General features: G+C 37.8%; 1 protein-coding gene across 1 annotated transcript in view; it reads left to right on the forward strand.

Moving 5' to 3' along the window:
- PCCA (propionyl-CoA carboxylase subunit alpha) overlaps positions 1-25,745 on the forward strand; it is a 336,154-nt gene that overhangs the window by 89,645 nt on the left and 220,764 nt on the right. The window contains exons 7-9 of the mRNA XM_060233665.1: positions 2,540-2,671; positions 6,831-6,867; positions 11,077-11,155. Coding sequence (XP_060089648.1) covers positions 2,540-2,671; positions 6,831-6,867; positions 11,077-11,155 — 248 coding nt within the window. The remainder of the gene's footprint in view (positions 1-2,539; positions 2,672-6,830; positions 6,868-11,076; positions 11,156-25,745) is intronic.

The following is a 25,745-nucleotide window of genomic DNA, read 5'->3' on the forward strand; positions in this document are numbered from 1 at the left end:
CCTGTGTGTATATATTTTCCTCTAAGAACAAAATAGCAGATTCCTTTAAAATAGTTGCAAAATCAAGATATGTGTTCATGGTAATTCTGTGGTTCTGAAATTATTCTGGGAAAGCCAGAGTTTCCTTAATTAGATCAAGATGTAATGTATCTGAAATGTGCATGCACATGAAAGCTTATACCCGGAGTTTAACTTTATTTGTCTTAAAGTTGCCATTGGATTCAAACTTTGTTAGGCAGGCAATGTTCCCTCTAAGCTGTGGAGTCTTGTGAGCTACTGGAATAAAGTTGTGAGCTACTGGCAATAAAATTGTGAGCCACTGCATAAATTACTTGCTCTGGGACCATTTTTCCTGAGCTAAGACAAAAATGTGTGAGCTAGAGGCTAAAAAACTGTGAACTAGCTCACACTAACTTAGCTTAGAGGGAACATTGGTGGCAGGTATGAAGGAGACTGCTCTCATCCCTTCCACTCATTCCTTTATATCAAATAGCTGTAGGGTATGCTGGGAGTACTCATGGGTGCACCTAGAGTTCATGTGGAGCCATGGTGAGGAACAACAGCTTGTGTGTACAGTTGTGTGAACAGGGTGTGTACCCTACAACATTTGTATATGCATTTTAAAGCACCTTCCAGAGTCTGAGGTAGATGTGGAAGGGGTATTTGTCAGGCAGACTAATATAATAAAACTAGAAGATGTGAAGATCACTTAGTTGGATGTTCAGTTTAGTGGATCCTGATTACTAGTATATTCTTGTCTCTTATGCCAGCTGTCTCCTCCGCTTTAAGTTAAGTTTCAAATAAAACATGTTACCCTGTCAGGTATCCTTTATATAGGATTGTGTTGAAGCTGTTCTTTGCCATTGGAAAAAATCCCACCATTTCCAGTTCTTTATTTACATATTTATTTACTTCATATATACTTTCTCACTCAAAGTGGATAATTTACAACAGTGCCTTAATCTGCACGTTTATCAAGTTCATCACTTGATAGATGGCTTCAGTATTACATAGTGACTTGCATGCTCTGTCTGCTTCTGTTGCCATTTTCCCCCAGTGGATGAAGGCTTGTGTTTTGTTTGGGTTTCCCTCATTATTCCTTCCATCTTGCCCAATGTTTTAATTAATGTGTTTATGTCTTTGTAGGTATTTTATCTCTGTTTTTAATCATTTTTATGATTTTGGTTGGTTTAAATGGCTTTTAAAAGTTATTATGTCTATTTTAATTTGTTAGCCAGCGTGCTGGCTGTTGTGGGGGCAGAAAGGTAGGATATACATTTTGTAAAATAAAAAAATGTGACTCACTGATCAAAGTATGGATAGAACTTCATTACTTTGGACACAAGGCATTTCAGCATTCATTGGTGCATTCAACAGTGAGTAAAAAAGTGATGGTATGGGAATTGTTGAGACATACCGTGGTGAAATTATGGATATTATAGCTGGCGCTTCATTTATAGGTTGATCTCTATGATTTTGGTAGATGTTTAGTTTAATAATAATACAGGATGATGCCAAGGTGTGACAAATGGTTTATTATTTGACTAGTTAAAAAGCTTTGCCATGTTAGACAGCTCTGTCTGCTGTTTTTGTAATCAACTCTTCTGTGTTGTTGTGGTCTGTCACTACAGTCTTAGTTAGGTTTTTCTGTTTGCATTGTTTTTTCGTTCTGTAATTGTTGTTTTATGCTGTGTGATTAAATTGTTTTTTATACTTCATAATATACCCTGAGTCTCATTGAGAATGAAAATAAATAGAAAACACATTATCAAGCATGACTGCTCTTACTACTTCTTACCTACTACATAATATTTTTGGTGGAAGGAATTTACTGCGGGGTGGGAAGTGAAGTATTTTTTTTTAAAAAAGATATATTGAACAGATTTACTGAGAATGATGATGATACCTTATAAACTGTGGTTTAATACGGAGTCAAGCGTTGCAAGGAAATGGTTTTTACGTTCTTAAAACAAGTATCACGTTAGGATATTATGCTGTCCTAAGGTGAAATGTGTAAGATTCCATTACTGAGTGTGTCTAGTCTGCAAGATGGACTCCAGATATACATTTTATTACATATGTGGTACCAAAATATTTTAAAAGTCCGTCTTGTAAGTCTTGAACGCCTTTGAGAGGAATTTCATTTCCGTTTTGTGTGAGGCTTATGTTTTAAAGAATGGAAAATGAAATCCTGAACTGCGTTATACATTAGTGAACATACCTTTGTAAGCCACTTGTGGCTCTTTGAGTCATGAGTTAACTGGCGTTCTCTCACTCAAGGGATCCTGCAAATGTTCTAGCTGAAATACTTTATGACTGTTGGCTATTTTGCCTTGGTCTGGCTTTAATTTTTACAAACCGTAATTATGGGAGCTTTGAGCTTGTGTTCCATACAGACTTAACAAGCTCATATACATCTTTAATGTAGTGGTTCAAGTTATGTTGCTTACATAAATTTGGGATATTTCCTGAATGAAATTTTGTCATAGTATTTCATTGTTAATGTGAGTAAACCCCTTTGCCCTCCTTGTCCCTTTAGGAATCTGAAGGTGTTGCTTTCGTTGGACCAGACATGCAGGCTATTCAAGCGATGGGAGACAAGATAGAAAGCAAACTCTTAGCTAAGAATGCAAGGGTCAGCACAATACCTGGTTTTGATGGGGTGGTCAAGGTAAGAAATTTACAAGCAAAAACTTATATTCCCATTTTGTTTTTCATTTTATAAAGTATATAGTTTGAACATTATTATGAACTATTATGGAAATGTCTATTATTTTGGTAGCTGAAGTATTTGTATATTGTATTATGAAGGGGATCTGGCTGTTTAAAGTGGTATTTAGGAGGAATATAAGAGGAAAAAACTAAGGAACTGGGCAAGGATCAGAAGTATGTATCAATGAGTGAGGATCACATCATAAAGTAAGAACAACAGAAGCCATCAGGTTGCATGTGATGGCAACCCAGCCCATATCTCCAGACAATCTGGGTAAGGGGGTGCATATAGATAAAATAAATATGTGGTGTCCTCAAGAAAGGTGTTTTAGCACTTTTGAACTGAAAAGTGAACAAGTATAGGAAAAATTTCGGTTTAATTAAACTATCCCTGTATATCATTCCCTAAAAAGCTACATGCATAGAAAAGCTCTGTGTGGACAGTATTATATTAAAAAGTGTTTTGCTCTGAGGGGGTCAGTCTGTATGAGTTTGATGTGGGCATTGGACCCAGCAGGTGTTGGTGTGCCAGGGGGGCATGGCCTTTTACATGTGACCCAGGCAATACGGAGTTTTATACAAGTTTCCAGTGACTTTTCTTGAGGGGATACCGTGCTGAATGAATCACAATTATAGGAGAGCCTGTTTGGTGCAATATGTAGGGAGTCACACGTGGATCAAGGAAAATGTTCAAATCAGTGCTTGGCCATGAAACTCCCAGAGAGGGCTTGGACCAGTCACTCCCTCTCAGCTGTATTTGCCTTATGGGCAGGTTAAGTAATAAAGAACAAAATAACACTTATACACTTATACAAGTCTTGGCTTAAATATTTAGAAACATCGTAGAAGCATTGTCAATTACAATATTTATAAATTTGGGGAAATATGACAGTTGTGGGTCTTGAGAAAGTTAGGTATTCATTCTTTTTTGTTAATATTTCATAGATTTACAGTGTAGTCCTTGGTCCTTGGTCTATACACCCACATACACAGATCACACTGAGTTCAATGGGATGTATTTCCCAGTAAATGTGGTTAGGATTAGCCTAAGTCCTCTTGTTGAAATGCAAATGTATATTTGGGCTAGGATCCAAAGAAATATGCAGTTACAGCATGTTGCTCAGCTTTCTTTGGGCATCTGATCTGAAACAGCACCCACCTCTGTTGCATGGGAGTTCAGTTTTGGAGGCTGAGGACAATCTTAGTTTGTGCTTTCACAGTTTTTCTGGAGGAAGATGCAGTCAGAATTTGCATCTGGAAGCAAGCCAAGTCCTTGGGCATGTCTAAAGTGATTCTTTGAATCCCAGATAGATCCCAAAGAAAGACACAGCTAGTTTAAGCTGACCGTTAATCAGAAATGTCCTCTGAATCTATCTGAATAGTAAAACAAATAGGAGCTATTTCAGCAAGTTGGTTTAAATGATTTTAAAGGGTCAAAAATATATTAACAAGTGACTCTAGCTGGTAGTGTGTGTGTGTATTCTTCTTGGAGCATGTGCTGTTTTCACAAATAGTATGGATTCATTTGGAATTTAAAACAGAAATAATTGGTGGTTTCAAATGCTCGCCACCTATGCTGTTTCTGTAGCACTGGCGGTATGTGACTGCTTTGTCACAGAAACTGTGTCCTATTGAGGTTTATTGTCACAGACATAGAAGCCAATGTAGTGTTCACCGTCATGCATATGCTCTTGGCAGGAGACAGATGGCATTTATAATTCTGCAAAAGTGAATGCATTCGATGCCCAAGTAAAAATTGCTTCCTTAAGTGTTCTTAGTTGGCTTTGATATCCCCCCCCCCCAGCAAAATCGTAGACTTCATGTTTTTAAAAGTATTTTTTTTCCTTTTGGGAGGAGGTGATTCAAAAAGCGCAGTTCTGCCAGTTGTCATGGAAAATTTTCAGTTTGCTTTCATATGGGCTTGTGGCATGCACCAGTTACTCACTTGTTTGCAGGTAACTAAATGGAGGGAAAATGACCTCCTTTGTTGCTTTTATATTAAAATCCTGTTTAGCAAATATCTGCCTGCATTTGCAAGAGAAAAGAAATGTAAAAGTTTCTTCCTTGCTTCTAATCGAGGCTCTTCATCAGTCATCACTCTTCCTGCATTTTATTCAAGAGGCTCTAATTGTCTGCATTTGGCAGGTTTAACACTTCCTGACAGAGAGGGCTATTAAGGGGAAGTATTCTCGCATAACTGTCACAGACAGGAACAAAGAACCTTCAGACTCAATGTGTGGAAACCACTAACATTCTTAAATGACCCTTTTCATGCATTTTTTTATCCCTCTGAGCAAAAACTTAGAGGCTGTGTAGGTTGCAAGGTTGTGGAAAGCAACAGAGGTGTAATAAAACAATAAACACTGACTTTTATTCTTTCTCCTTTTTCCTCCCTTTTTTTTGTAGACTTATCTATTCCTTAAAAAACAATTGTTGTTTGGAAAATCTCATTAACAGATGTGCCTGCTTCAAGTTAAAAAAAAGACTTAAAAAACTGATGTTGCTTTCAGGGTTGCTTTGAACTTAACAAGCACCGATTTGTGGAGCAGACTAGCTAATGAAAGGAAATTAAATTTTCTGACAACTTCCTGTACCAGCTTCCTTATTCTTCATTGGGTTCTTAGTAGGTACTAAGAGGATTTTGTTTTATTGTTGGAGGAAAAAAATAGTTAGCCAGGTATGAAAATCTCCAGTGCTTTTGCTCTGTTTTAGGTAAGAGAAAGCTCTGGCCTGAAACTTGGAAGTGGGTGGGGGGGGGGGGGGAAGAAAGGCCCTGGATGCTTAAAAATATCAGTTTTCATTTTATTGTTGTTGATTTCAGACTCCATAGATTCAGCCACACTTAGCAGTAGGAGGTTTGTAGACATTATTGCTGTAGATATAACATTAAAAGGAGTCAAGAATAATGTAAATATTAGCACATTTTGGATGGACTTTCAAAGTGGAATGTCACTTAGTAATGCATAGAGAAAATGTAGTGTGTGGGGGAAAGGACATTAACTTCTGGGCAATTGATTTTGTCAACCTTTCATTGACTAGTCCTCAGGAAAAACGTGAGCTGTGCTGTTTTTCTCTACCCAAACCTGGCCACTTAGAATATTGCATTTTCTAAAGTGAATATACAAATGTGCCATAGACTATCAGAAAGATGACTCAGCATATTGTGATGAACAGTCACTCTCCAGGGTTTCAGGCAGTGGTCTTTCCCAGCCCTGCTATTGAAGTCCTTTTAAACTAAAGTCTCAGGGGTTGAATTGAGAACTGTCCACATATAAAATGTAGGATTAACTGGGTGATTTTCCCTCCTAGCTTGTGTGTAACTTTTTTTTTGGGGGGGGGTATAATGTACTCAGCCAGGTGTATCCTGGTTCATTTAAATGCTGGCATAAGATTGCTTCTGTTCATACTTGCTGTATCCATACTGAGATATTTTTCCACCCATGTTGCCAAGCTTCATGTTAGTTACCTTATGTAACAGGTAGTGACTGTAGTCATTTGCTTCCTACTGTTAAAAATACCAAACTAATTCAGCTCTTTGATTATTGGAGATTCTGTATGTTTGAAGTATGGAGTCTAATATGTGTTACAATTCCCTTCTGCCTTAAAAAAGAAAAGACACCTGCGAATGCTACATTTCGATCTTTCAATGAATTCTGTAAGAATTGTGCTGACCCTGAAGCTTGCCCAAACAATAGAGAATCATCTCCCCCTGCTGACTGTATCCAGGAAAACATGACACATCTATACCTGTGGAGACAGGAGTAAGCTGGCAGCTGAGATGCCACAGTATTCTGATGTGTGCTTCTCTGTGAAGCCATCTAAATTCTGTAACCTAAATTTTAGCACCCTGAGAAATCCTTCTGTAGTCCTGCTGATTTGTTTTCCTGTCAGTTGCTTCTCCACCATTTACAGCCTTAAGTATTAGGCAATGATGAGGTAAAATTTACATTCCACTTATGGTATTAATTTTACATTCCTCCGAATGAAGTGGGTCAGAAGGTTGTAAAATCAAACATTAAATGAATCGAAGGAGACAGTAGTGCAATATATGGCTGCCCTAGAGACATAGTGCAGTTGCTGATGGGATTAATGTTGGGTCTAATTTCCTGCCTTTACAGGATGCAGATGAAGCTGTCAGAATTGCAAGGGAAATTGGTAAGTTCTTAAATTGGTTGTGCTGAGATTTGTATGCTTTTCAGAAGACACTTTGGACTAAATTAACTGTGTAATAAGTTGTCCCTATGGAACAACTGTTTTAATGTTGCTAAATTCTCAGTTGCCTTCGAGACTGTAAGTATCTGAGCATTAAATCTCTTTAAATCTTAATTTTTTAGGTGTATAAGTAGACTCAGACTGCATGTAGGATGTGAGAGGTAGTAATCAGGATCTTCTTAAAAATAGAGTGGTATTTTCACAAAGGGGAAAAGGAGTCTTTGTGCATAAGATGCCAAGACTAAGTCAGACTTCTTTTATTGGAGAGCTGACATAAACAAAATTATGCTTCTCTTAATCACTATTGGACTATCTTGTTTTTGCATGAAGACTAGTAAGATGCACAGCTTATTCTCCTCTCCTCCTCCCACTTGTAGCCTATTGCCTTGTTTTCTCAAACATGATGCATGACAATTAAATGAAAGTTTGAAAGTCTGAAAAAGTTTCTTTTACAAGAGCGAGAGATGTCAGCTTTTCAAGGGAGTTCTACAGGAAATGTCTAAGGAAGCTCTTTGGATAGTAGCCTTAAATTTTGGGCGCTATGACAATTTCCCTTCATTTGCTGAATTTAGAAACTAGTCTCATTCTATGGCTAGTAGTGTGTAGTGGGTAGAATTTTTTTGGAGCAGATAGGCTTGGGGGAGGCTAGGTTCAAATACCCTGTCAGTTCTGAACGTCAGTGGATAGCCTTTTGCTAGTTGCCGTCTCTTAGCTCAACTATTTTCCCTTTCTAGTTTGTGTGTGTGGATAAAATGTGTATGGGGGGTTACAAATGATGACTTAAACTCTTTGAGAAAGGAAGCAATAAAAAGGTGATCCATGTCAATAGGTAAATATAAGGGTGTGGGGGGAAATTCATTTTAAAAATGTTTTTTGGTGGTTTGTTACTGAATGTGCAGAATTGCTCAGACCCCTCATACAAATGTTTTGCAACATGGTGCACTCATGTGTGATTTGCTGCATAAAGTTAATGCTATTGTTTGGATGGGAATGACATAGGAAGGCATCCTACAAATCCTGCAAAAGGTACACATTTGTTGGTGAAGGAAAGTGAAGAAATTTGGGGCAATCCATGACTTATTTACCTGCCACTATAAAAGCTATACATCTGCTGTTAAATTGGCCGGTACCATGTTATGTTTAAATTTCTGCCCAAAAGAATTACAAAAAGTAAGAGGGCCAGTTTTCCAAGAACAAAGAGCTCCTGTGCATTTTATGGACTGTCATATTTTAGAACAGACTACTTATTCAGATAACACTTTTTCCGGATTAAGACTTGGGAAATTATGTATTAGAATACACGCTTTGCACATAAATGATACCCAGGTTTAGCCACTGGCACCTACAGGTAAAGCGATATCTGGAATCAGGGCAGGCAGTCATCTATGGATAATGGTTTCAGGCTCATTGCAGTTCAGAGTAGAAAATGCTGGGCTGGCTGGGAAGTAGGGTTGTCTTTTCTGGTGTGTGGATAGGGAGGTCCTGCCATTGCATGCTCTTGCTCTAGTGAATGTTAGTGGAAAATGTGAGGGATGGAATGGTGGTTGGCGAGGAGATGATGTAACTAGAAATGATGTCATTGCTGTGTAACTAGAAATGATGTCATTGCATTTCTAGATAGATACATCCAAAATTCTATGTTTTTACCATAGAATTTCTAGTGAATGCTAGTGCTTTCAGTGACATGATGACATTATTTCTGGTTATGTGGATGGAAATGACATCATCGAGTCACCAAACCTCATTTCATGAGATACTGCCCTTAAAAGACTCCAGGGTACCCTGACCTGGATAGCCCATGCATACATGATCTCTTCAGATCTCAGAAGCTAAAAAAAGTCTCCAGGGTGTTGCCAGCTGAGGATTGGCAACCCTACTGAGAAGAGGACAGGAGGAAAGCAGAAAGGGATCACAAAGACAGTTGGGAGTACCTTTGAAGCAGTGAGCAGCATCAACTTGAAAATAAACGTAAAATGGGTGCCAGCAGACCTTGAGCTATAACACTCTTAAAGACACAGTGCACCTAGATGCCTTTGTGTTAAAGAAGAATTTCCTTGCCATGGGTAGATAGCATAGGATACAGCTGTTTGCAGTTCTGTCTTGTCTTTGTATTGGCTGTACTTACAGTTTTCCTTGTAGAAAACTAAGTGACCAAGTATTTTTTCTTGGTAGTAAGTTCCATTTTATTTGCTGTGACTAACTCCCAGAAATTTTTTTTGAGGATGGCACTGCCAAGTGTTTATACTATTAAAACATAAATATGCCAATTAAAACTAAAAATAATGCATTTTATGTTGTTAAAGTAGCAAGATAGATTTAGGGTTTTTTGGGGGGGAGGGGGTGTGCATCGGGAAGTCATGGTGTCCTCTGGTGACTGACCCCTACTGGGGGCATAAAGGATATTCAGAGAGGTGGCTGAATAAAGCCTGCCTTGCCTTCTGACTGCTGGTGTCCCAAGGATATCTGCCATCCAAGTACTTGCCAGAGTCAGCCCTGCTTAGGTTCCAAGACCTGAAGAGATTGGGTTTGTCTAGGGGCTATCCAGGACTGGGCGTGATATAAGTTTCGATTTGATATGAAATAGGGGTTGCCAGGTTGCATCTTCTTCCCGGCGGGAGGATTTGGAAGCTATTCTGGGAGGGGGCAGGGCTGTCCCTAATGCAGTGACATCATGTAGAGTGACATCATTGTGTTGAGGACACAGTGCTGGGCACACACACACCACTTTCCCCCAACCATTAAAGGGAAGTGTGTGCCACATGTGCCTGCCTTGCAAGCTGCAAATTCACTGCTTGTGGGTGCCATTTGTGCCTACTTTGCAAGCTGCAAATTCACTGCTTGTGAGGCAGGCATGCACAGCCCCCGCTCTTTTCAAGTGGGGGTGTGGATGACTGTTGGGATAGAGCTTTCTCACCTGCCAGCTGTCCAGCTTTTGGGGGAGCATGAAAAATCAGAGGATTCCCTACCCCCACCTGGAATCTTGCATCCCTAATAAGTAGATTTCCACCAAATTTTTGTGTGTATGTTTCCCCTCTCCCATGAAAAAAGGGCTTTTTACTATGGCTTCAGCATTTCCAGAATTTTGATATCTTTAGCGATAGTGATGTGGTGAGGACTTTTGAAGAATTCTGGGTGAAATGCCTGCCCTTTTAAAATAGTAGTGCAAAACAGTAATCTAAGGCCTCTCTACCTCAGTCATTCTTTTCTGGCATTGAATCTTTTTAAAAGCACATACCGCAAAGTAGAAATAAATACTATCTCACACTTTGAATAACAATCCACAGGGGAACGATGGTAATATGAGTGTTCTCAACCCCCTCAAAAGTTTCAGTTGATAAGACTGATAATACTTTCCACACTGGGTCAGCTGATATAATGGTTTCCATTTTTGCCTGGAGTGTCTAAATATTTTATTGTTTTTGGTATTGTTTAAGTATATGATGCTTATTTTTGGGACAGGTGTGTGTGTGTGTATGTATGTATGTATATGTTTGTGTTTACAGAGCCCCGTGGTGCAGAGTGGTAAAGCTGCAGTACCGCAGTTCTAAGCTCTGCTCACAACCTGAGTTCAATTCCGGTGGAAGCTGGGTTCAGGTAGCCGGCTCGAGGTTGACTCAGCCTTCCATCCTTCCGAGGTCGGTAAAATGAGTACCCAGTTTGCTGGGGAGGGAAGTGTAGATGACTGGGGAAGGCAATGGCAAACCACCCCGTAAAAAGTCTGCCGTGAAAACGTTGTGAAAGCAACGTCATCCCAGAATTGGAAACGACTGGTGCTTGCACAGGAGACTACCTTTATATATATATATATATATATAATCAGTGTATATATATTTAATAAATTGCAGTGGTAATATTATGGTTGCTATATTGTAATTCTGTACTTATACCAGTAATACAATTAAATATGTACTGTGACAAGTGATACAGTTAAATAGCTTTGCTTTGCTGTTATACTAGGTTAAGTGAATCTGATATGCTGAAATTCAGAGGGTGATTTTCATGTGTAATATAGCTTTTAAAGCATCCCTTCCCACAAACAGCTAATAAAATAAATCAGTTATCTGCTGTGTTATTGGACATGTGATAACTTGTTGCATTTGTATGACTTACTAATCAAAGTCTGAACTTCTGTCTAATTGTTCCCTTTGCTAGGCTATCCTGTCATGATCAAGGCTTCAGCAGGTGGTGGTGGGAAAGGCATGAGAATCGCATGGGATGATGAAGAAACTAGGTGAGATGTTATTCAAAACCTTAGTTTTGATGACTGTGGCCCTTCAAAGTCCTGGTAAACCACTGAATGGATCCAAACTGATATCAAATTGCAAACTGAAAGGAAAGACTTTTTCCTAATATCCACTAAAGCATATCTTGGCATTGTTTAGGACTGAGGCTTTAGGTTTGTGCATTTTGATAGCAAATCCAAATAAATAATGTGATGCAGTACATTAAATAAGACAAAAAGATGGTTTTTGCCTGATTCTTTAGTCAGTTGCTAGTGTGTGCTGCTTTAAAAATATATAAACAGTATATGTATATTTTGTCTGTATAAAATATTTTCCCCTTAGTTTTTAAGGTGTTTTCTTGACTCATTTAGGTTGAAAACGAATGAATATTGCCTTAGAATTGGCTTAATAATTTTGAACTTTTTATGAATATATTTGAAACAGTGCCATTATCAAGGCCATACAATATATTCAGTGCTAATCTTTTAATACATATGTCAACTGGAAGATTTCACATGTTTTCTTCCTGTGGAATACAAGTGATCACATTCAGTCCAGGCACTTTCATTGATTACACAGACCAAAGAGGAGCCTTGCTAGATCAAAACAAAAGTTCATCATGTCCATCATTCTGTGTCCCAAGAGTGGCCATCCAGTACTCCTAGGAAGATTATTAATAGGATGGAAACTGAACAGCCCTCACCATTTTTGTTCTGGCATTCAGATGTATACTGCCTCTGGAATAGGGGATATACTGTTTAGCCATCATGGCTATTGAGAAGGCCTACCCTCTGGAATTTGTTGGAGTCAGAGGTCCTCAAATGTTTTGAAGTGGGACCCACTTCTAAATCTGCAAAGTAACTCCATGCTACTTCCCCCCTTTCTTGTATAATATCAGACATCCCACATCAATTAACTTTGAGCAAATTTATATATTATTTTTTGCATTTAGTATTTACAAATATGTAGCATTAATGAATAACTGGGTTTATTTAATCATAATTGTTTACATTGTGCCAAGGCATCCACAAATTTATGATTTAGACACCCTGTGATTCCTTCCCCATCTTTTCCCTGTTACTCCTCCTTCCTCTGTCCTTGCAACCTACCTGTGAGAAATTTGAAACCCACTTTTGGGTCCTGTCCTGCTAGTTTAATCTTTATGCAAAAAATAAAGAACAGTAGCCTAAGTTGCAAAGTAGTGTCTAAGAAACTTTAATAATAAAACAGTGCATCAAAAATAGATTTAGTGCATTTAATATCAAAGCACTAAAAACAGCAACCTGACCAATAAATCTGAGTGTGTATTTCTTCAAACCTACTGCTTTACTGCTTAGAACACTAATAAAAAGCATCTGTTCATGGAGCTACTGCTATGTATTTGGATCACATTTCAAAATATAGCTGTCTTGTCTTCAGTGGTTTCCATGTATGGTAGGAGTGTCTCAGTTACAAAAACAATTCTCATGTTGTTCAAGGAGAGCTGTGCTTGAGGAAACGTTTGAATGAACATCTTTTAAAAAGTTCTGAAATGCCTGAGGATCAGCATTTTAACCTTTCTCGTTATTCTATCAGAGACGTCAGAGTAGCCTCCTCAAAGAGATATATTTGGGCATATCTACAGAACATGAGAAGACAGGACATGGATTTTTGAAATCTGTTCTGTAAACAAAGATGTAAACGGGAATTATGTTTTTTTTCCTCATTCATGAGCTTGAGAAAAACATTGTATTTTGTACCCTTCATTTCCCAGCACAAAATTCTTAGTGAATGTCCTTTCAAGATTTCTTACCAGCTGATTTCCTTAGCTTGCAGAGAGTAGTTCTGCCAGCATCTGATGAGGCAGGCAGTAATTTTTGGAAGCTCATACCCTGTAAATAATTTTTAAAAGATAGTCAGAACAGTCCAATTGATATTCTTTCTTTCTTTTTTGTTAAAGGCGAGAATGGCCACACAATTCCCTTGTGTATCAAGTTATAAAATATTTTTTCCTATAATTTAATTCCAGTTATTTGTCTCCTATTAGGTGCATGTGGGCCTCCTGAAACTTCAGCTCTCTTTATGGGGTGTTGATCTGACAGGAAGAGGTGTCGATAGCAGGAACCCTCCTTGCACAGGGAGGGGTCAGGAACAGGTGGGGAACAGGGCCATAGCCAGGATTTCATGTTTGGTGGGGCCAGCATCAGCATGGGGGGATAGGAAATCACCCAGTTTGGCCCTAAACACTTTCTCTGCTTCTCAAGTAAAGCGACAGCCCCCTTCATTTGACTAACTCAGTAAAACCTTCCAACTGCAAGTAGAGGCCCCCCCCCCCCGGCCAATCTGAAGCCCCTACAGTAGCGGTGTTGCACTTGTTCAGAGCGGCTGCAAGTGGTGGTGTACAAAGGGGACAGATTGGACGCCCTCCAATGGAGGGGCCATACAGATGGAAGGGGGGTTAAATGGAGTGGCCAAGTCCCCCTGGGCCTCACTGTAGCTACAGGCCTGGTGGGGAAGCTTGGATCATACCCTTAAATTCTTAAATTACCTAAATAATGTTCATCTGAAAAATGGAGGGAAAGAGTTGTAATTCCTGTGGGTAAGACAAGCAGAGAATCAAGCGGGGGTATAGATACCTAAATAAATAATTAAATAATGAGAGATGTGGTTGTAAGATTTGTGACAAGAGACATGATGGGAAAAATTCTAAGTAAACAATTTGAAAATGCATTGGAGGTGGATGGTAGTAGTGTAAGAATCATGAAAGAATTGCCAAGAAAGGTTATAAATGACAGGAGATTATACAAAAAATTGACTGAAAAGGTGAGAGAAAATGAAATGAGATACAGATGGATACTTCCAGAAGGTTTAAGTTTTGAACATAAAGAAAAAAGATTTACAATTACAAGCACCCAGGAAACGACGAAGTTCTTGGATGAACATAAGAAGTTTGGGAGTACAGACTGAAAATAGAAAATCATGATAGATTACAAATTAATATCTTGGAATGTAAATGGACTTAATTCACCACAAAAAAGAAAGGCAACGTTTCATTGGATTGGGAAACAAAAATGTAATATAATTTGCCTACAAGAAGTACACATTAAAAAATGATTATAAATTTTTATGGAATAAACAACTGGGTGTGGAATTCTGTTCATTGGCTAAGGAGAAAAAAAGGCGAGTTGTTTTTTATATTAAACAAGAATTGGACCCAAAATTGATTTTTAAGGATGATAATGGCAGATATATTGCGGTGGAAGTGACGTTGAACTGCAAAAGAACTTTGTTATTGGGATTGAATGCCCCAAATGGAGCAAAAGACTCTTTTTAAAAGACATTATGCAACAATTAGACAAAGTGACGTATGAGCAAATCATGCTAATGGGGGATTTTAATGGAACAGTTAAAAATATTCTAGACAGATCTGGGGAAAAAAATAATGAAGGAAAATTACCAAAGTCATTTTTTGAATTAGTAAAACAAGAAAGTCTGGAAGGGAGGGAATTTAACCCTAAATAATGTGACTATACGTTCTTTTCAGCAAGGCATAATTCTTTCTCAAGAATTGATATGCTATGGAGTACAAAAAATCTTGGACTTATTATGAAAAAAAAAATATTCTTCCTAAAGTAGGGGCAGATCACAATCCATTAATGTGGTCAACAAAATCCGTGAAAAAGACTAAGATGGCAGATAAATGAAGATTTGCTACAGAAAAAGGAAGTAGTGGCGTCTCTGGAAAAGGAGACCAAGTCTTTTTTCAAATAAATAAAAAGAGGACATTCAATTTCAAACTGTGTGGGATGCATATAAAGCGGTAATGAGGGGTATTTTAATTATATTGAACAATAAAGATAAAAGAGCCAAAGACAAGCTAATGGTGGATGTTCAGAAAGAGATTGTAAAAAAGGAGAAGGAGCTTAAAAAGAGACCTGGGAAAAAGAAAAATATATGGGAGATTACAATATTACAAAGTCAATTGAGACATTTGTTAAACAAGTGGAATGGAATTTAAAAAGACTTCAACAGAAATCTTTTGAAGAAGCGAATAAACCTGGAAAATATTTGACCTGGCAAATGAAGAAAAAAAGGGAGAATAAATTTATTTACAAAATCGTATTGGGAGGTAAGGATATTGTTGACCAGGAAGGAATTAAAAGAGAATTCTATAAATATTATGCCAAGTTGTTTAAAAGTCAAAAGATGGACAAGGGAAAAATTGAAGTATATTTACAGAAAATTAAAGTAAATCCCTTAACAGAAATTATGGAGAAGATATTAAATGAACCAATTGAAAGAGGAGAAGTAGAGGCGGCAATCAATTCAATGAAATTAGGGAAAGCACCCAGTCCAGATGGTTTTACGGCAAAATTGTATAAAGTGCTTGTGGAGGCATTATCACCAAAACTTCAGAAATTGATGAATATTATAAGAACAGATGGGAAAATACCTGGAACATGGAAAGAAGCAGTAATTTCATTGATACTGAAAGAAGACAGAGATGCCACGAATGTAATAAACTATAGACCAATTTCACTACTTGACAATGACTATAAAATATTTGCTAGAATCTTAGCAGAACACCTTAAATAGCATTTGAAGAATGTCATTAAAGAAGAGCAAGCAGGATTTCTTCCCAGGAGGCAAATTAGAGATAATATCAGAACAGTGGTAGATATTATTGAATATTATGAGAAACATCCGGCAAAAGAAGTAGCATTATTTTTTGCAGATGCAGAGAATGCATTTGATAATGTGCAATGGGATTTTATGTTTGCAGTGATGGAGAAAATGAGATTGGGAGAAGACTTTATAAGAATGGTGGTGTTATATACTGAACAACAAGTAAGACTTGACGGAAAAGATGATAATTAGTAAAGGAACAAGACAAGGTTGCCCTCTATCTCCATTGATATTTATAATGACTTTAGAGGTTTTGCTTTTGCAAATTCAAGAAGATAAGGAGATAGAGGGTTTGAAACGGAGAGGTTTTTCTTACAAATACAGAGCGTTTGCAAATGATGTAATGTTTATAAATGAAAATCCCACTCATGTAACACCATTGTTGCTTCGTAAGATACAAGAATATGGAAAATTGGCAGGTTTTCACATAAACAAAGAAAAATCGAAAATATTGTGCAAAAATATGTCAAAGAGTAAACAGAAAGAATTACAAAATTTAACAGAATGTGAAGTTACTTCTAAAGTCAACAACAGCAACAGAAAGCCTTTATTGGCATAAAACAGATTTAGCAGTAAAATAGCAATATAAATAATATAAAATCCTAGATTATAGAGTACATAGGAAGCTAATATACATAAAATAAGTAAAATATATATGAGTTGAGTTTAGCCAAATTAAATAATTAAAACAAATAAAATATGGTCATTCCAGAACCATTCTCTGTCGTATTTCTATGGCCTGTTGAAGAAATCCAGCAACCGTTAAAGTTACCTCAGAGCAAGTGTCATTTAAAAGTTTGTGGACTTTGCCTGAATCAGCACAGCCCAACATATCTGCTAAAATATCTTTCAAGTATATACAACGAATATCATCATAAAGAGGACAATTCAATAATACATGGGAAATAGTTTCAATACACTTGGGATTACAAAGACAATGTCTATTTGAGTACTCAATCCTGTTAAATCTACCAAATAAGATAGCAGATGGTAATGCATTACATCTCGTTAATGAGAACGCACGCTGTTGCTGTGGAGCTTGGCGAGAGGAGAAATACGACGCTAATTTCCCTACTGAGAGAGGAAGTTCAAAATTCAGTGGGGAGCAAGACTTGTTGGCCAGGCTATATAACATTTGTATTTCAATATCTAGAATTCTGAGCTTAAGTTTCAAAAAGGCATCTTTTAAGGATAGCATAAGAAGTGAATCTAAATCAATGCTCATAGATTTAATTTTCTTCTCAATAAATACTAGCCAATTTGACAAATTAGATTCTGAGAGCAGTTGAAATAAAAGGCTCTCTGAGTCAGAGTGGAAATGTAGCCGTAACCAATATTTAAGTGACATTAGCCATGCTTGTGTTTCCACAAGATTCGTCCCTGTTTCTAAACATAAAACTGCATATGGTACGGACTTTGGGAATCCCAGGATTTTCCGTAGGAATTTTGATTGGACACCTTCAATGTTATTATCCAAGGCTGTGATCCACACTGGGACCCCATATAAAAGCTGCGGTATCACTTTAGCCTTAAAGATTTTTAGCGCGGCTGGGATAAACTGATTGCCTCTCCTGTAAAAGAAGCGCTGGATAGCTGCAACGCTAACATTGATTGACTTAATTATACAGTTACGATGATTAGTCCAAAGTGTGTTAAATTGAAAATGAATTCCTAGGTAGTACTTGTAGTATTTTACTTGTTCTATCTCTTTGCTGCCTATTGACCATTTAGTTGGTTTCCAAGATTTGGAAAAAAACAACAATTTTAGATTTGTCATAGTTCAATAGGAGCTTATTGTTGTTAAGGAAGGTGATACAGCGAACAAGCAAACGTTTTAATCCAATTCTGGAACAAGATAGTAAGACTGTATCGTCCGCATATAACAGTAAGGGAACATGTCTGGCACCAAGTTTTGGACTATGATGGTCAATATCTGACAAAAAGGGAGCAAGATCATTAAGGAAGAGGTTAAATGAATCAGCCTTAACCAAACAAAAAGCTGGTGATTCACACCCAGTAATTAATAACAGCAGTAAGCCGGATGGGGCAGTGCTGAGTGCTCTAAACAGCACTGTGTGCAACAATTCTAATGACCCATTTGATTTGATCAGCCTTGTTGCTATAACAGTTGAGCACATCTATAATCAACTAAAACTGCTGCATAGCAAAATTGATCATGCCAGTAAGCAGATCTCTTACTTTGGAAAGAGACTCCTGGAACTGGGAGAGATGGAATCTCCAAAAAGCCCCTTTTTGGATAGCTATCCCAAGACTGCCTTTCCAAAGCAAGTAACAAAGTCAACAACAGGTTACAAATTAAAGTCTTCATCCAATGAGCGAGAGCAACTTTATAAACTTATCCTCACCCCAAACAAAATCTGTTTAACCATCTGCAACTACAAGAGGAAGGGCCCTTTGTGGAACTCTATGCAACTATCCAAAAGACATCTAAGAACTTTATTCCCAGGGGAAACGGCTAGGATTGATCTACATGAGATAGATTTCTTTGATGCTTGTTCCCAGTCACAGAGGGTGCTTTTATCATTCAGGTCAGCACAGATTCGTCAGCTTCTGTTACGATCAAAAAATATCTCTCATCCAAAGGAATCTTTCCTACGCGCGTCTTTAAGAATGAAATCATTCTACCCCTGATTCATCGAAAGAAATATCTAGACCTACAGAATAACTCTCATAAGAACATAAGAACATAAGAGAAGCCATATTGGATCAGGCCAATGGCCCATCCAGTCCAACATTCTGTGTCACACAGTGGCAAAAATTTTTATATATACACACATACTGTGGCTAATAGCCACTGATGGACCTCTGCTCCATATTTTTATCTAAACCCCACTTGAAGGTGGCTATGCTTGTGGCCGCCACCACCTCCTGTGGCAGTGAATTCCACATGTTAATCACCCTTTGGGTGAAGAAGTACTGCCTTTTATCCGTTTTAACCTGTCTGCTCAGCAATTTCATTGAATGCCCACGAGTTCTTGTATTGTGAGAAAGGGAGAAAAGTACTTCTTTCTCTACTTTCTCCATCCCATGCATTATCTTGTAAACCTCTATCATGTCACCCCGCAGTCGACGTTTTTCCAAGCTAAAGAGTCCCAAGCGTTTCAACCTTTCTTCATAGGGAAAGTGTTCCAGCCCTTTAATCATTCTAGTTGCCCTTTTCTGGACTTTCTCCAATGCTATAATATCCTTTTTGAGGTGCGGTGACCAGAACTGCACACAGTACTCCAAATGAGACCGCACCATCGATTTATACAGGGGCATTATGATACTGGCTGATTTGTTTTCAATTCCCTTCCTAATAATTCCCAGCATGGCGTTGGCCTTTTTTATTGCAAACGCACACTGTCTTGACATTTTCAGTGAGTTATCTATCACGACCCCAAGATCTCTCTCTTGGTCAGTCTCTTCCAGTTCACACCCCATCAATTTGTATTTGTAGCTGGGATTCTTGGCCCCAATGTGCATTACTTTGCACTTGGCCACATTGAACCGCATCTGCCAAGTTGACGCCCACTCACCCAGCCTCAACAGATCCCTTTGGAGTTCCTCACAATCCTCTCTGGTTCTCACCACCCTGAACAATTTAGTGTCATCCGCAATTGTGGCCACTTCACTGCTCACTCCCAACTCTAAATCATTTATGAACAAGTTAAAGAGCATAGGACCCAGTACCGAGCCCTGCGGCACCCCACTGCTTCCCGTCCTCCACTGCGAAGACTGCCCATTTATACTCACTCTCTGCTTTCTATTACTCAGCCAGTTTTTGATCCATAAGAGGACCTGTCCTTTTACTCCATGACTCTCAAGCTTTCTAAGGAGTCTTTGATGAGGAACTTTATCAAAAGCTTTCTGGAAGTCAAGGTAAACAACATCTATTGGGTCTCCTTTGTCCACATGTTTGTTCACCCCCTCAAAGAAATGTAACAGGTTAGTGAGGCAAGATCTTCCTTTGCAGAACCCATGCTGAGTCTTCCTCAATAACCTGTGTTCATCAATGTGCCTACTCATTCTGTCCTTGATAATGGTTTCTACCAACTTTCCTGGTATTGAAGTCAGACTGATAGGCCTGTAATTTCCCGAATCTCCTCTGGAACCCTTTTTAAAGATGGGGTGACATTTGCTACCTTCCAGTCCTCAGGAACGGAGGCAGATTTCAATGAAAGATTACAGATTTTTGTTAGAAGATCCACAAGTTCAACTTTGAGTTCTTTCAGAACTCTCGGATGTATGCCATCCGGACCCGGTGACATTAGTTTTTAATTTGTCTATCAGTTGTAGGACCTCCTCTTTTGTCACCTCAATCTGACTCAGGTCTTTCAACACCCCTTCCAACATTAGTGGTTCTGGGGTGGGCAAAAAGTTCTCGTCTTCCACAGTGAAGACGGAGGCAAAAAATTCATTCAGCCTCTCAGCCGTTTCCCTATCCTCCTTCAGTAATCCTTTTACACCATGGTCATCCAAGGGCCCCACTGCCTCCCTGGCTGGTTTCCTACTTCTAATATATTTGAAGAAATTTTTATTGTTGGTCTTTATGTTTTTTGCAATATGCTCCTCATAGTCCCTTTTTGCCTGCCTGATCACAGTCTTGCGTTTGATTTGCCACAGCCTGTGTTCCCTTTTACTAATCTCACTTGGACTGGTTTTCCACTGCTTAAAGGAGTCCTTCTTACCTTTTACAGCTTCCATTACTTTGTTAACCACGCAGGCCTTTTCTTATGCCTGTTTGTGCCTTTCCTAACTTGTGGTATGTATTTTATCTGAGCTTCTAGGATTATAGTTTTAAATAGTGTCCAAGCTTCCCCAAGGGTTTTGACCGTATTTACCTTTCCTTTCAGTTTCCTCCTCACATGCCTCCTCATCTCAGTGTATTTACCCCTTTTAAAGTTAAACGTGGTTGTGGCGGTCTTTTTGGACAACTCCCTATTTATACAAATGGTGAAATCAATAACATTATGGTCACTGCTCCCAAGCGGCGCAATCACTTTTACATCTCTCACCAAGTCTTGGGCATCACTTAAGACTAAATCCAGGATCGCCCCACCCCTGGTAGGTTCTCAGACCATCTGCTCCATAGCACAGTCATTGAGAGCATCAAGAAACTCAGTCTCTTTCTCTCTACCAGAACACATATTGACCCAATCAGTCTGCGGGTAGTTAAAATCACCTATTACGACACAGTTTTTACGTTTAGCCTCTATCTTTAAGCCTTCCATCATACTATAATCGTCCTCTCTCTTTTGATTTGGTGGGCGATAACAAACTCCCATAGTTAAATTTCCTTTTGGGCCCTCTATTTCAACCCAAAGCATTTCTAAACTATCTCCAACAGTTGCAGATAGATCAGGTGGCATCTTGAATGCAAACACTTCATCTGCCACAGTAAATTTGTCACCTCAATCTTATCCTCTTAATGAATTTATGGAGGTTCTTTCTGGAACTAACATCTTGGTAGACAATATTACAGATCAGTTCCAATCCCTCCAGTCTTATGATCAACAAGACATTTTAAAAAGACTAGACTTGTTGAAAGAAAGCCTCTTATTGAAGGTGAGTGGGCAGCAAAAGAGCTCTCCTGGGTCTTCCTCTATCGAGTTGAGAGAGCTTCAATATGTGCCTCTGATTGACCTAGATCAACAAGATCCTCCTCGCGCTTCAATTTCCATTCGCCCTCCTTTAACAAACTCTGATGTGGATAATACGATATCTACTCATCCATCTGAGATTTCACTAACCACTTACCCCCAACCTGAAAACAGGCGGCCTTCGGAAAGGCTGGTCATAGCTGAAATCCATCCAGGGCCCACCACGTCTATGGATAATTCCATCAATCCTAAGGATAATTTCATCTGGCCAAGCCTTTGTTACTTCTTAAGTAAAATATTTAGGTGTGGAAATCACAACAAAAAATATTGATTTGTATAAAAGTAATTATGAGAAGCTTTGGTGTAAGATTGATGGAGATTTGATAAAATGGAACAAGTTGAATTTGTCTTTACTGGGCAGAATTTCCGCAATTAAAATGAATGTCTTACCAAGAATCATGTTCCTGTTTCAAACAATTCCAATAGTGAAAGATAATAAACCATTTAGCAAATGGCAAAAGAAAATTTCAGAATTTGTATGGGCCGGGAAAAAACCAAGAATTAAAATGAAAATTTTGATTGATTCAAAAGAAAGGGGAGGTTTCCAACTGCCTGACTTAAAGCTGTACCATGATGCAGTATCCCTGGTGTGGATTAAGGAATGGATGACATTATTAAATAGAAAACTACTAGTACTAGAAGGTCATGGAAATGTTTTTGGTTGCCATGTATATATGTGTTATGCGAAAAGTAAGATGGATGGTTTTTTTCAAACATCGCTATATAAGAAGCAATTTGTTAAATATATGGTTAAAATATAAAAGATATGGAGATGAAAGGAAACTGCTTTGGATTGTGCCAACAGAAGTAATAAAATTATATTTTTATATCAATGAAGAGAAATGGCTATCATACAAACAATTGTTAAAAATACATGGAGGGAAGGTGGAGTTAAAATCGGCTGAAGAATTACAATATACAATATAAATTACAATATAAATATAACTGGCTTCAATTGCAACAGATTAAAAGTTTGCTTGAACAGGACATTAAAAATGATAAAACAAGAACAAACAGAACTGGAGAGAATGCTGTTTGGTGATAACGAAAAATTGATTTCAAGAATTTATAAACTATTGTTGAAATGGTCTACGGAAGATGAAGAAGTCAAATCTCAAATGATGAGGTGGGCGATAAATATAAATAAGGAAATACAAATGGAGTCATGGGAGTACTTATGGAAGAACTCTATGAAGATATCGACATGTTATAACATTAAAGAAAACTTTTAAAATATTATATAGGTGGTATATGACACCTAAGAAACTGGAAACAATGAACAATCAGGTGTTGGACAGATGTTGGAAATGTAAAAAACATGAGGGATCTTTCTACCATATGTGGTGGACTTGTGAAAAGGCAAAGCAATTTTGGCAAATGATTCAGCGAGAGATCTCAAAAATTTTGGGTTATAATATTAAGAAGGCACCAGACATCTTTTTGTTTGGATTACAAATGGAAAAATTTACAAAACAAGATAGAACGATAATTTGGTACATGCTTTCAGCTGCAAGGACATTATATGCACAGATGTGGAAGCAGGATAAAATACCAGAAAGTTATGCATTGGAGTGAAATGGACAAACTTACAAGAATCTTAAAAGAAAATGATCTAGAGAAGTTTAAAAATGAATAGGGAACATTTCAAATATATGTTGAAAAACAATGGAAAGTTAAAGGATACTTGGTGATTTTTGACAATAGTTGAACTTTGAAAGAGGTATATAGACTATAGTCAAAAGTGGGAATATACTTTCTTTTTAATTTTCTTTTGATAAGGACTAAAGGATTATAATGAAGATGAATTATAATTATTATATATGTTTTTTTCTTTTTATCTTCTTGCTGGAAGATTTTTTTATGAAGATTCTTTATTTGAAAAAATTACCTTTTAGTTTTAGCAATTTACTTAAAATACACCATTGAAGGTCACGAAAAGGGGGGGGAGGAGAAAAATGTAATGTGTTTGTATGAACTTTTAATAATTGATGAGTATTATTTCAAAATATTACAGGATAATAAAATTGTTATTAAAAAAAGAAGTCTATACACACTTAGTGTAGACTAGATCATGTTTGTTCAGTTACATTTTTCAGATTTACATAACTCTAAGGCCAAGATTGTCAGTAAGGTTCCAGGATAGGTATGTGACTAGCTACCTTTTCCATTGCAGCATTTTTATTGTATTTATAATGTGTGCTGATAATGGCTCTTTGTTGTTAGTTCTTTTTGTTCCCTCATGGCATAGTTTAGTGCTCTGCTATTTTTTCCAGAACAGGGACTCACTCACCTTTTAATCCCTGGCTGCAACCATGGGACCTGCTTCTATTTTTGAAACATACGCGTGAATATTTTCTCTTTTCACTGCATTTTCTTCTTTCTCCTGTCCATGTTTTCCCTTCTCTTGAATATATATCAAGAAATTATGACAAGAGTAGCAATGCTGCTAGTGAAACTCGTTTTGGGTCATTGGGTGACTCAAAAGTTGACAATCAGTTTGCTGGAAATGTTAAACTTTGGTTCTTTGGAGCTGTGTCAGACAGAGGCTTGTGCTACCTCAGCTACAGCAGGAATCTGTGCTCCCTAAGGCAGATGGAGCCATTGTGCTTTTCTGTTCTTCTGCTCCTGGTATTTTGCAAACACAGGTCATTTTAAGAGCACTGGGAGGGCTCCAGATTGCCTGACTGTATCATAACCTCAGTCCTCCCCCTCTCTCTTGATAGTTCAGGACAAGTTTATGGAAGCCAAGACTTACTGCATTGAAAATAAAGTTTCAGTATTTAGCTGCAATGGAACACACATACAGTCTCCACAGATTTATAAATTATTAATTAGGCATATTGATTTTAACAAAATAAGAATAATAAACAAGGATAGCAATCAGTAATTTTTAATTAGCACATGCATCAGTTAATTAAAATAACCAGTTATACATATCATCCAACTGCTTACAGAAGGAAGCCAAAGGATTAAAATAGGTTTGTTTTAACAGTTAGAATGGCACTGCACCTAATGGCGCCAAACATTTTTGTAAATAGGTTTGATAAGAGAAAGCATAACAAATTTACTCAGCTATGGACATATGGTGATTACTTTGGACATTATTTGTACTTAGTCTCTTTTACAAATAAATTTATATATGGCTATTTGTTGTTTTTGTGTTCAATCATTATGGGCAACAAAAAATATTAGTAGGAATAGACTGTATCCAACCACACACTCCCAAAACTTAAGATCACTCATATTTTTGGAGAGGGGTGAGTGAGATGGTGATTTCTGCCTCCCAGTACAGACATCTATTTTGTCCTCATTATTGTTCAGGAAGGTCTACTGCTGCCCCCCTCCGAAACAATGTCTGAGTGGGTCCTAATGATCTCCCTCCCTTCTGAAAGCATTAAGTGTCATTAAGTCTTGGAATTGCTTGGTTGGATACAGGCCAATGTGTTCTGATACATTTCAGATGTGATTACAGAATACGATGGTTTAAGTGAAAGTGATAATGCAGTGTGGGCATCCTAAAGTTGTTATTAAGATGAGAATAAGCTAAAATACAAAAACTACCTCTAAAATGCAGGGGAAGTTGCTTAATAAAGTTGTCTGACATGGAGTAGATTTAAAAAACTCATGGAGTAGATTAAAAAAACTCTGTTATTTCTGATATGTTGATATATTCATATATTGATATGAGAACTTCCAAAAAGCTTTTTACAAAATTTAGTTATCACAGACCGATTTCGCTCTCACCCTATGCTGTTCTGACGTTCCTCTTTTCAGCGTGACGTCCTTCTGATTTCCCACTCTCTGCCCTGGGGCTTCAGCTTGCATTGCCGTTTTTGTGCGGCAAAGAGAAACTGGTTTTTAATGGTTTCTCTTTGCCTTGCAAAAATAGCAACGCAAGCTGAAGCCCTGGGGCAGATAGAGGGAAATTGGAAGGACGCTGCATTGAAAAGAAATTTCAGAGTGGCATAGGGTGAGTGCGAAATCGGTCACAGAGTAAGCAGATTTATCACAGATCTGTAACTGGCTAAATAATGTCAGATAGAGGATGGGAGTAAACAAACACAGGACAAAATGTGTGGAAATACGTAGCGGGGCCCACCAAGGCTCTATTTTGAGACCAGTAATTTATTCTTAAGTGTTCTGGAGTCGAGGTTGAACTTAAATTTGAAATTGATACCAGATTATTCATAATGGGGAAAATTGCATCATAATACAAAGATCTGTTAAAATGAGTTTCCCAAGCTGGATTAAAGGGCAACAAAATGGCAAA

This window comes from Heteronotia binoei, chromosome 3, assembly GCF_032191835.1.
Source record: "Heteronotia binoei isolate CCM8104 ecotype False Entrance Well chromosome 3, APGP_CSIRO_Hbin_v1, whole genome shotgun sequence".
NCBI lineage: Eukaryota > Metazoa > Chordata > Lepidosauria > Squamata > Gekkonidae > Heteronotia > Heteronotia binoei.